At 36.2% G+C, this 13,150-nt stretch overlaps 1 protein-coding gene across 2 annotated transcripts; it reads left to right on the top strand.

Moving 5' to 3' along the window:
- The first annotated feature begins 1,308 nt into the window (after positions 1-1,308).
- LOC120626155 (F-box only protein 28) lies at positions 1,309-9,718 on the top strand. 2 transcript variants are annotated; one of them, XM_039893485.1, is made up of 8 exons: positions 1,309-1,428; positions 1,738-2,046; positions 2,138-2,386; positions 3,034-3,229; positions 5,136-5,349; positions 6,044-6,242; positions 7,272-7,385; positions 8,060-9,718. In XM_039893485.1, exons 2-8 carry the CDS (start codon positions 1,771-1,773, stop codon positions 8,282-8,284), a joined length of 1,473 nt encoding a protein of 490 aa, XP_039749419.1. In that variant the 5' UTR covers positions 1,309-1,428; positions 1,738-1,770; the 3' UTR covers positions 8,285-9,718. The 2 variants fall into 2 exon arrangements, with proteins under 2 accessions (XP_039749419.1, XP_039749420.1); XM_039893486.1 differs by having other exon boundaries at positions 1,316-1,428; positions 1,741-2,046.
- Positions 9,719-13,150: the final 3,432 nt, after the last annotated feature.

Below are 13,150 nucleotides of genomic sequence, written 5' to 3'. Positions count from 1 at the left end.
TATATTTTATTTCAATTGAATGATAGAATACTTTTTTTTAGCACTGGACTAAAACCACCTGCACGGCTAGCATGGGCAGGAGACAATTATCTCACCGGGGAACGGATAAAAAATTATCTTCTCTCGCAGCTTTATCGACTCTCAGAGCTTAAAAGTGAAAATATTAATTTTCACAGTTCGCGCCAGTATAATTTCAGGTCATCACGATTTATTTCTGACATCATTGACAAACATCGTTATATTTCAGCTAGATTTCAGCCAATTTAAGTCAGTGAACTTAAGAAAACCCTTTATTACTACACACTTAAACCTTCCACTTCGTCCATTGGTGATAACCGTTCAGTAAATTATGTCCGGACAGGTCGAGTGTCTCTATACTGATAAAATACGTATTACTGTCGGAGCAAAAAAGTGTAATTAAACCACCACCATGATAATTAATATGAAGTTCGAGTACCTACATAGTAGGGCTTCGCCCCATAATGTCGGAGAAATCGGAGATACCACGAGTGTAAAAATTATAAAAAGTTTCTGTACCTATATTTTTTTTTTTATTATATTAATAGCGGGCAAACGAGCAAGTGGGTCACCTGATGGTAAGGGATCACCGCCGCCCATAAACATCTGCAGCACCAGAGCCAGAGGACACACCGATGCGTTGCCGGCTTTTAAGGAATTTGTTTATCCGCCCCTTGAATAACCCTAGATTGTAATTTTGATGAAACACATTAGATAGGAGATTGTTCCATAATTTGCAAGTGCGCCGTAGAAATGATCTGGTATTTCGAACAGTAGAAGAATACCAGGCATCCAGATGATGAGGGTGAAATTTATTTCTACGACGTGAGGTGCGGTCAGAGAACAGGGAAGGAGGTATCAACGCAAACAACTCTTCGGAACACTCTCCATTACAGAGTCGATAGAACACACAAAGGGAGCTAACATCTCTTCGGTGGCCATATGATAAAGTTGAAAGCTCTGGAGATACGAGATGAAATTTGGTCACGTAGTCACCTAAATTCAGGAATATGAAACAATATGAAATGAATTCTTGTTTTTCTTCATGAATTTAAAACTTATTGTTTTTACATTTCAACGAAATGGTTTTAAATCATTTTATAATTGAATCGATTTTGTCCGAATTTTAATTCTTTAAAATATGGTTAACGTAGTGTTTATATTCTCTTTGACTAAATGTATAATCGCTATTGGCTGCTTGTGAGTGATTGAGATTGAATGAAACGTTTTCTCTAGGTCTCTGCTCCGATTCATTCCAATCTAACAAACAAAAAAAAAATATTTTTCGTGAAAGCAGTAAGCACATCGCAAGGAGCTCATAGAATTAAAAAACTATTGCGTCTTTATAAATTTGATAAATCATTTTAATATTTCTATTAAAATAACGAAATCATGTGCATGAACTCTTGAGTGAGTGTATTCTTGTATTTAAGAGGATAGAATGCCACATAAAATGTCTGTTATCCACTTGAATTGAATGAAAACTCAACAGCAACTCTACCTAGCAATGGCCACCATTTTAGAATTGTTCGGTTCTCCTGCCAATTAAATTTAAATTCAATGTAAAATTAACTTATCGAAATGTTTTTAAATAACTAGTGCAAATGTAATGTCTTACATTTTATAGTTAACTAAGTTGTTCAGAAGATTTAGACGTATGATTTTTTATTTTGTCCAATAAGTGTGAATGAAATTTCTACAAGGGAAAGTTTTTTTCAGAAGTACTAATAAATACAACAATATCGGAACAAGATGGTGTCAACTAGGCAGATGAGTAGTGTCGGGGGCGGCGGTGGAAGTAGCGATGGTGCTGGGCCCTCACACGCAGAACCCGTGACAGTGGCGCGCGTGACTCGCCACTCGAGCGCTTTGCTCCCGGGGGGCTCATCGCCTCACGCCAGCACCTCCAAAACTATTGTTCTCCCGGCACCCAAGATATACTCTACTAATTTGCTGGATTTACCAATTGAAGTTTTAGAAAAGATATTTCGCTATGTGGGTTTCAAAAGTGTCTCCCACCTAAGATTGGTGAATACCTTATTTATACTAATAATAACCTATAAACTTCTAATCCAACTATTCAGATAAACAAATTTTATGTATTTATCTGTGATTCTAGGTAAACCGGCATTTTAATACAGTTTGTAGTAGTATTTTGAATTCTACCTTTCAAAGACTACAAAATCAAATGCTACATCGTTTCCAAGCCATTAAGGCAAAGATGCCTCGCAGAGAGTCTGCGCGCAGGAGTCATCCTCTTGCCTGTGAATCTGATATAATTGAGACATTGCATATGCGATTAAGTTTACTACAAATGACTTTTGGTAAACATATAGAAAGGAAACATTGTTGTTTTTTTCCTGGAGAGGTAAGTTCATAAATATTAATATTCCATTCTTGGTTTCTTTAACACACGAAATATGTTAAGAAAGAGATTGTCCATTTTCAATACTCCAAAAAAAAAAAGGTGCTAGATTTTGCAACTTTTATCTAAAATCAGTCAAATCCTCTTGGGGATTGCAGATTTTTACAGTTAAAATATAATTTTTTAAATATATATTAGTTTCAATTATTCATATTAAATCTAAAATAAATTTTTATGGTGTTGATTGCCAAAGAAAATGATTTTTTTTTATGGCAGTAATATTATTCAGCACCCGAGGTAATTGGTTTATGAAGCAATAATAATATACATATAAAAACATCTGTTATAAAAAAGGTATGACATGTTTAATTTTAATTCAGGCATGATAGGCAGACCAGTAAAAGATTGAACTTCTTACCAGATTTCATATAATTTTATTTACTTTTCACTTATATTGTAATAGTAGTATGGCCTAGTAAGGAAGTGTGGGCTAGTTGAAACAGCAGCAGTTGATTCAAATCCAATTACATCTTGGTGGTCCTAATTTTGTCTTGACACACCAAAAGTTTAAACTGCTGTATGATATTGTAATAAAACAATCATAATATTAATTTACATAATTGAGTAATACCAAATGGTGTCCATTTTAGATCCTTGATGAGGTGTATTGTATTTTGTCATATTTAAAAACAACAACTAAACTGGCGAGGCCTTATAAAGTGACAGATGAGCTATTTGATTTGACTACAATGGCCATGGAATACTTCAAGGAGCACATTGAACCTTTTTTACCAGAGATTACATATTTTGGTACAGACTTCTTTGATATCACCACCGCTTTCTCACGTAAGTACAACTTCTATCTTAAATGTGACCTTTTGAGATTGTGTTATGGCTGACAGGCCTACATTGTGTTTAACACTCTGATCAGTTTAGTGGTGGACCATCAAGGTCACTCCTAGATTTAGTATGGTCAAAACACCAGCCTAGATGTTGAGAGCCCATGTTATATAGTTATGGGATGGTTAGTAGCATTAAGGTAGGTTTGTTAATAATTATATATAAACACCTATTAGGTAGGTATTAGTTCAAAAATATAGTATTTTTGCAACTGGGAATCATAGCTGTGGCATAAAAAAGGGTTTTGATATGAGATATTGTTTATGAGTATATTAGATACTAGCTGTTACTAGATGTTCGTGACTGTGTTTGTTTTTAAAGCAAAGGAATTTTTGAGTTGTGTATTCTTGTAAAACAATCTGATATTTAAATAAGAACTTTTTCAATTATATTTTGTTAAGATGTAGTCCTTCAATTTTTTAAACTCACAATAGTGTCTGGATTGGAATGAATGAAAAAGTATTTTACTGCCACTTTTTGGGGGAAAAAATCACACTGTTGATATTTATGCAACTAGTGTTACAGTTTTCAAAAGTTGGTCATAAGCCATTTAAAATCTATATCATTATGGAATAGGTGTGTGTGTGTGTAGTGAGTGATGATTTTTTTTTTAATTACATAAACTTTTTCAAATTTTGTGTTGCCCAATATATTCAATATAATTTGAGTAATTTGTGGGCAATGATGTGGGTCTTGTGCTATATTATGAGTATTTATGTATATTAATCATTAAATATTATTCATCAGTCAACTTAGTACCCATAACACAAGCTATGCTTACTTTGGGGCTAGATGGCGATGTGTGTATTGTCGTAGTATATTTATATATTTATTTATCATCAATATCCTTTAACAGTCCACTGCTGGACACAAGGCGGCAAGGGCCTGTATCTTGCATACCCTGCGAAGTGTAGCTCTGTTTATTTGCGATGGTTTTCTACTTGCCTTAAGTTGGGCCATCTACTTGGTCCATCAATTAACATTAATATCAATAATTTTTTGTTTTTATTATTTTGCATGATTTGAGTTTATACTATGAGGTAGGACACAGGATACCTACTTTAATTCCGAAATTCAGCACAATTCCCTTGGTAGAGTGGGTGGATGTAAATTTCACGAGTTTGTAGATAGATTATTCGCCCTCAACTCAGTCGTTTGTTTAAATAAGTCGAAAGTAGTATCTTTTCTATCTGTACTTCGCATCCGCTGTATTTTATGTTTCTGTACTTATTACATACTATCATAGGTTTGAATCATTGGCACTACCAGTGCTATTCAAGAAATTCTTTGCTAGGTATCTGGTTTATTGAGGAAGGTCGCAGTGCACTGCTAAGTAGTTATTATTATAAATAAACTATTAGCATGTGGAAATGGGCAGGCCATGCTTATCGTAATTGTGATGGTTGTTGGATCTTAAAAGTTCTAAAGTGGAGACCATGCAGCGTAGTGTAGGACGCCATCCACCACGATGGACCGGCCTCGACGGTAAAGATAGTGAGTGGGTGGATGAGGAAGGCTGAGGACCGGATAAGGGTGCGTTTCTTGGGAAAGGCCTTTATTCAGCAGTGGAGGTCCGATTTGCAATTTAGTTCGAAATTTAAATATAACCTTTGATAAGTTATCTCCTTGGTTGCACATTTCCTTTCTAAATTAAACGACCGATATGAGTTTACTTACTTTCTTTCGCTGCTAAACCACCTCAGACACTGATTTTCATACAACTTTTGCCGGTCGCTACACCAACAATATTGGTTTATGGAGAAGGTTATTAAAGTAAAGCTCAAATTTCCAAGCCTTTTAAAAAAAATATACATTTCTGGTAAGCATTTCATGAGGTGGCATTGTTGAACAGCCGGCGAGAGCAGCAAGTCGTACATGTGCCTGGACTCGCCGCCGCCCAGTGGCTTCGAGGCGTCGCCGGCGGCCGCGGGTAGTGCGACCGAGTCGGGGCGGCGCGCGTCCGTCACGCTGTATCTTGAGGAGAGCCTGCCACCGTCGCCGCCGCCGCCGCAGTCCAACATGGTGCTGCGCAAGCGGATACATCGCATCAAGCAGGGCATGAAGAAGTTAGTACTCCTCTTTCAGTCGTGCTCCCCATGTCTTAGGGTCGTGACCAACTCCATCTATGACTTTCCTCTTAAAAATTATACGCCATTTCATTTCGACGGTAGTGTCGAGTGAGCAGCGAATCTGGTCAGACCAAATCATCGGACTGCGGCCACGTAATCTTTTTCCTTCCACTTTGCTAGCGACTACTAGGTTTTCTAGATTATCTTTGCCTTTCCTGGCAATGTGTCCGAAGTAATCTAGAACGTTTTTTTAGTATGTTCGTTCAGAACTCCTTCATTTGTAGACGAATTTCTATAATTCTTTTTTTGCTCTCAATTTGATATAGATCTAATGAAGAGTTTCGGAGACAGAACGGAACTCTTTTAAAAAAATTACAGCATATTAATCGCGACGCAATCACTAACGTAACATCACGTCTGAACACTCGCAAGGCTTACGCAGGCTTATTTAGTTTATCAGGTTACACTGCTGCTTTTTTTTCGTTTAAAAGCCCTTGACTGCATGGTATGTGGTGATGCAGTCTAGGCTGTTAGCTGGCTAGCCTATTATAGGTTTGGCAATTATAAGCAATTCCACAATCTGTTTCTACGCCACACTGTACCGGAACGCTAAATACGTGTCTCGCTTGACACTATCTTCCTTCTACACTAACTTCCTCAATCGTTAAAATTAATTTCTTTATTATTCCAGGTATAATGACCAATTATCGGCACTACGAAGTGACCTTAGGAGCTGTAAGCGTAAGACGGCTCTGCAGCAGAAGCAAATAGCGGAACAGCAGAAACAGATAGCGGAGCAGCAGAAACAAACGCTTGAATATGCCAATAGGTTAGATGACTACGATAAGAAAAATGAGGAAACTAGTAGAAAATTTCAGACATTATTGCAGGTAATGCAAGCATTTTCTATACTATCTAAATTAATTGAAATCTGAAGACAGCGTTTGTTAATTCATAGTGAGTTTCTTTGTGATATGTGGTTTTAATAAACCGATCTTGACTAAAAGTTGCAGCCGTATTAAATGTTTACATCATGAGTTTTGTCGTATACCGGTACAGTGTTTGTTGCGTGATGAGCACAAGGACAGACAACGGCTAAGTTGTAGAGGACAATAGCCATAAATAAAATTCCCATTAAATATTGGATAAGCAGGCGTTACTTTGCGGGATGTTGTAAAGAATTAAGAACAGTGTGCGAAGCGAAATCTGCCCAGAGAGTATATTGCCGAAGATCTGGTGTGGAGTATAAAGGTTGAAGAAGATGATGTTGATGTTTTATGATTTATAAATTACCCTGTACAAATTCTCCTGCTTTTCGAGGAGTATAGCAAATTTAGCTTTATTTTCATAGCACTCAAAATTCATTTATTTCGAGTAGGCCTATTTTATAAGTAGGCATGCTGGTCTCCTCACGATATTTTCCTACACTATTAAAGCAAGTGATAGTTTAATAGCTTAAATTAAAAACTCACATAACTCCGAAAAGTCAGTGGTGCGTGCCGGGATCGCACTCGGTCACCACTAAAATCGGAACCTACCCACTAGGCAATCACCGCTTATGCAGAAGAGTTTTTAAGTAGTAGTAGAGCTTTTTCTTACAGAGCTCTCCTGAAGGAGTACTATCGCTATCCTTATTTCTGCCGCTAAGCAGCTTTGTTGCCATGCTGTGTTCGGGTATGAAGGGCGTGGTTACCATTGTTATTATAGGCATCTGAGGTTTAACACCTACGCCCCAGATTGATGGACACGGGGCGGCATGTTGCAGGATGTGCTCTTTGCATGTCCTGTGAGTCCTGTGAAATGATGCCCTGTTTATGGGCGAGGGTTTTCACTTCGGTGGGCCATCTGCTGACTGCTTCGTCCGTCAATTATTACCATATAAAAGAAGAAGATAAAATATGTGTTGTTTGTGATTTCAGGAGTTGAACAAGTGTAAGACGGAGCTGCAGTACTGGCGCTCGCGGTCGCCCGCCGTGCCGCCGCTATGCGCCGAGTGCGGCGCTTCGCTGCGCCTCTCGCCCGCTCTCGCGCAGGTACGTGTACTTGACTTAAGGACTTAGTACCGTTCACTGGCTCACTCTCTGGCAATGAAACGTTAAAGCTTCGTTTCCAGGGAGTGAGCCAGTGAACGTTTTGAAGTGAAACTTGTTTAAAAATCGTTGTGATTTGAAACTCGATTAAATTGAAATGCGTCACGATAAAGACACAAATACATTATGTATAGGACAGAATGAGATAGAATACATTACAGTTTTATTTTCTGTTTTATTAACTATGGAAAAGTCATTTTTAAGCTTTGAAAAAATAATAAATCTTACATTTATCCTAATGCTGGATTTAGAATGTTAAACTGGATATGAATCCATCACAATCTCTCGTAGGCTACTTTTCAGAAGTTTCACTTCGGCTGTGTGTGAAAATTGCACTGGAGATATTTTTATTTTATTGCAATTACTTGTACAGACTGATTCTCTGAGGACGAAAATTTCAGTTTTATGAATTTATTTGGGAATCACCGATTTTTCCGGGGTAAAGGGATATAATCTGTCTATACCAAATTTCAATCAAATTGTTAAAGGATTTTGCTAGGACATCGCACCGCATTCGGATTTATAATATAAGTAAAATGGAAAGGATTTTCCTGAAACCCTGGATAGGTTACACTAACCGGAGATGAAAGCTTGTAAAATATAATTTGTCATTACAGTGGGCGGCCGGTTCGATGGCAGAAGCGAGCGAGGAGACCGCGAGTGGCAGCAAAGACACTGTGGCGGTGGACACGCCGACCGAGGCAGCTAAGCCCGAGACCAAGGAGAGCGAAGAGGCCGCGAGCACGCCTCCCGCTCGCCGGCGCGCCTCCGCCGACGCGGCGGGCGTGTCCCACACGCCGGACCGCAAGAAGCGTCGGCTCACCCGGCCCCGGAAGCTATGAAAACAACACTGCACGTGAATGCCGTAAAGCATGTAGACGGCGAGCCAGGTACTGGCATTCTGTGGCGATACACATGCCCGAAGCTCGCATGCCAGTTGAGCACTAACTTTCCCGTATCCCCGCGTTGAATACAAATCCAAACGGGTTTCAAACTTGCATGCGAGTTGCCAGCAGCCCCTTGATACACATGCTAGAAGGTCAAACTCGGGTATCTCATCGACTGTATCTGGCATTTGTGCTTAAGAAAGAGCTACTAGCATTTGTATCTCGTACTTACGACGACAATAGCCTGCTTTCATGTCGTCCATGGTGCGATCAGATAGCGAAGTGCATGCTGCACCCTACATCGTCTTATTGCCTTCTTAGTGATTTATACGAAACCCAGCAATGTTCTTGTAGAGCAGACACTCTGACCTGATCCGATCAAACTGAGGCAAATCCTACGCTGCACACGGCACGCGATTTAGAGAAATTCGCTAGCGCCAGTTTGGAAGGCTAAGCTACAGTCCCAATCGGACGCAATTTGCCCCGTGATTTTCATGGTTTATCAATGTTAAAATATGTCTCTTAATTTTGAAGGCGAGGTTTTACTTTTGTTAGCAGTAGCAAAAGAATATCGCAAGATGTACGTTATTTAAGTTAGGTTTTCATTCGTTTTTAAAGGTTAGTAGTGACCGCGATGTCAGCGTGAAATCCACGCGGCGTCCCTATTTTGTTTCGCGTCCACCAAGGAACTGAATTCGCATTTTTGTCCTGCGTTCCGCTTGGTATTCGCCTCAGTTTGAACAGCTTTAGTGTGCGTTGCCAGCTGACGAACCGACGTACAGGAATATACTAAACCAATTACAACGGTATTCGTCTATTACTTCACATCTCAGCTTAAGTGGAGTACGTTAAGGCGGAAACCTCAAGTTATCTCGCTGAGGTGAATCAATCTACTGATTGATATTCCTCAGTTTTGCCTTGTGCTGGACCAGCATAATACATTATTGACTTAATTTCACTGTCTAAATTTGTGTAAATGACACAGTCGTTTGATTTGAGAAGTCTTGGGATGTGTTTTGTGTCTGTATGTGTCATACGTCCAGAAAAATTTAAATTTAACATGCAGGAGTACACCATCCTCATTACAAAAAAAAATGCTTTTTGTATTGTTACCGTTTTATTTACCATTCAATAAAATACTCCGGTCGCCGATTATGAATGTAATTATTTATGTTTGGAGTTTTTACTAATATCGCAAAATTTGTCGTCCTTCAAAAGTTTTACATGAGTTATTGTTGCCGTACATCAGTTATCTGCGGTGGTTCATGTCGATTTGATAACATCTTTACTTTGTTTGATCGTTTGTTTGTAAACTTTACTTACACACATTTAATAATACGTACATTCTTATAATGTATACTTTTTCTGGTTCTTGCAATCAAAGTTAAATATAAAGATAGGAAGGTTTGTTGCACAAACAGCATTACCCAAATATAAAAAAGATAATTGAAAATTCTCAGCAGTTCTTAAAATATTACAATTTGACAAAGAATTAGGTGCGTATATATTTTTTTATTTCGTGATTATTTTTTTATAACTTGCATGTATTGGCACGATATGCCGCAAAAACCCTTTTAAAATTGATCAGGCAGACATTAAATTACATGTTAAAGAACAATAACTCTTAGCTGGTCTAAAAACTTAACAATGATCATTCTATAAATTAGACATGTTTATCAATTATAATGATACCCTACCAACTAAGGTTTGTTAAAAGTGGCGGTATACATATTTTTCTGTCGCTATTGTTGAAGAACTAAACAAACAAAAGTATTTTTTTAAGTCCTATGCTTGCGATAATAAAGGACAAATTTGGTAATAACAAAATAATTATATGTGGTTGCACATAAAGGCGAACATCAGGTAGTTCGGATACTAATGGATCATATTCCATAAGATTGTACCCAAACTGTTATGAATACATTTCACATTTTACATTCCACATTTTCTCTATACAAACCTTCATCCACAACTGCTACTACAAATATTAAATGAATAAGATTTTAAATCTGACTGGTAGTTCCCAATAATTGTAACTAAATAATATTGTTCTACTTACATGTCATAAAATCATTTGATAAGTGCGAGAGAGATAAAAAATATTGGGTGTTTAACTGGACAAAATTGATTTGGTGCATTTGGAAGTTCATAAATGGATGATGAAACCTATGGGTAGAAGCTAGTAGCTTAAATACTACTAAATTCTTTACTGACACTACTATACAATATTGGTACAATCTATTATTCCTAAAGACTCTTAAACAGTTAAGCCCACCACTTCACTCAGCACCATTACATGTAGGCGCTACTCTGACGTTAACTCAAGAAGAGTATAATCTACTTGAAGTAATATATTTTTAGGTTAATTTATCTTATAAACAAGAACAGCCACAACATATATTACATTTATAAGATCTAAAACGCATTTTAAATAATAAGTTGATGGCAATAAGTATAAAAGCTGATTAATTTAACGACATTAAAAATTGACGAATTTGTTTAAGTTATTAAAAATAAATAGACCTACAAGTAGGGGTGTGCATGAAATACATAATATTATGTATTAAATTGTCTATATTTATTTATTTTTAACTGCCGAGAATGGTTGAATAAAGCTGATTTGATGAAATAATTATTTATACCTACCGCGGTATCAACTTATAAATAGGACACGTCTGGCTAAAAACAATATTGATTTATTGTAAAAATGCTTTTGCGTTCTTAGAAACTTATATGTTTTTTCAATATAAAGATCAATTACTTGTGTAAATAAATCTGGTTTAGTAATTTTAAACATTTGCATGTTCTTTTCGGGGCAGTATTTGAATAACAAATAAATACATAAGTTTGTTTCAATTATAAGTCACGGGAATTAATATTGGTATTTGTTGGTATAAGCTTAAGTGCTTCTGGATACTAAAATATATGATATTTGCGCAATTAAAATTAAAAACCAAATCATACTGTTTTCACCTTATATATGTTTCCATATCATCATCATTAGTGTCGGTATTATTTAATAAGTCCGCTGATATTTGTTTAGTGCTTAGTTTTGAAAAAATGTAAGGTTGACACGAAGAGTTAACATTTTATTAAATAACTAAGAAACTAAATACCTTCTAACCTGAAATGTGAAATACGAATAAACTGTTATGTGAAATATATCATAATATATATTTAGCTATGCATTTTTCCGTTAGCCACAAATCTGTATAAAATATAATTAATTATACACTACATTTCAAAGGCTTAGTACGATCTTGGTGTTTTGACTATACTTTTTGAAATGTCCATGTTATGCAATGACTTTATTTAAGTAAATCTATTTTAATGTGTTAATAAATTTTAGTTAGTTTACTTTACAGCCCTAGTTAGTTTATAAAACTATGTATAGACGAAAGAGGCGTAATGTTGTTTTTATTTGTAAATAATTTAAATAAATCTCTTGTGTAATGTACAAATAAATATATTTATGATTATATTAATATACAAGTTGGAAATAAATATTTTTGTGACATGGTGTACAGTTAGTTGATAGACAGTAGAGGCCGCGTAAAGCTATTTTCTCAAACTCAAGGTTTTAAATTTTATTAAAATGCCCAGAGGGGGCTTCACACAATTTTTGCATCATGTCACTGATTATTATAAAAACATATCAAACTAATTTCAGTCATCACTTTGGGAATATCTGGCCAAGCTTTTATCGATCACGCACAAAATGTACAACTTAATACACGTTAATTAAGGGTTATTAGAAGATTGTTCTGCTGCTTGCTTCATTCACCTTGAATTTAATGAAGAATTGTATCTTGAAGTAACTTATTCTTTATGTGATGTCTAAAAACATGTCTTCTTAATTAGACAGGGCTAAATAAAAAATACCAGAAAGCTCTCAGCTTGTCGTTGTTTACATTAAAACTGGCAACTTTTGTTCTTCAATTTCTTTAGCTTGTTACTACTCTATCATTGGCAACAGCGCGCAAACCACGACTATCGTGCGGTCACTGACCCGACCACGCGACGTTGACAAATCGCTGTTATTTGGTTACATAGTGTAATGTCACTTTACAGAAATAACATGTTTTTTTTTTGTATGAAATAAATAAATACTGAATTTTGAAAAGTCGTACAAAAATTTGTTAGTTGAGCCTTCTGGTACTTTTATTTAAACGCTGTATACTTCTGTGTATATCCACTTAATATGTCGAGTTACACAGTAAATGTGTTATTAAACATTATTTATTAATACAGTAAAATGTCTCTGCCATGTGTTTTGAATATTTAGACTTACAGAGAGGACCATCATTTTCTTTTCATTTCGAAACAGCAGGCCAGGCGGCCGGCAGACAAAAATCATTATCAAAAGTGAAGCCAATGCAAACAAGATTTTATAGGTGAAAAAAGGTAAGGTGTCAAGTTCCAGGAATATAAGCTATTGAAGTTTCACTGAATCATTGAATAAATTAAACTAAACGTACAAATTGCCTCTTAAAGGATTTGATCATTCAAATCTGGATTTACCCTTAAAGCCTTCAGGTAGTAGGGGTAACGACCCTAATAAAAAAATCCTGAAAATACTATTTAAGTAGATTGGTCTCTTTTGATCTACACTTGGATTTCCAGTAGTAAGTTTATTCACTAAAGAGCAATTGTATAACTTAAATATTTTATGTGCCGAAAACCTGACACTTGTCGAATATAACAATTATTTGTATTAATGACAGCCATTGAAGAAAGTTATGCTCGTCCGCTATTTTTGTAACTAACTCTAGAATAAATCTTAAAGCCCCTTAGCGGTAATATTCTATTTTCTTGTACAAT

This window comes from Pararge aegeria, chromosome 9, assembly GCF_905163445.1.
Source record: "Pararge aegeria chromosome 9, ilParAegt1.1, whole genome shotgun sequence".
In the NCBI taxonomy this organism is placed as follows: Eukaryota; Metazoa; Arthropoda; class Insecta; order Lepidoptera; family Nymphalidae; genus Pararge; species Pararge aegeria.
This window is presented reverse-complemented; position numbering and strand designations above follow the sequence as displayed.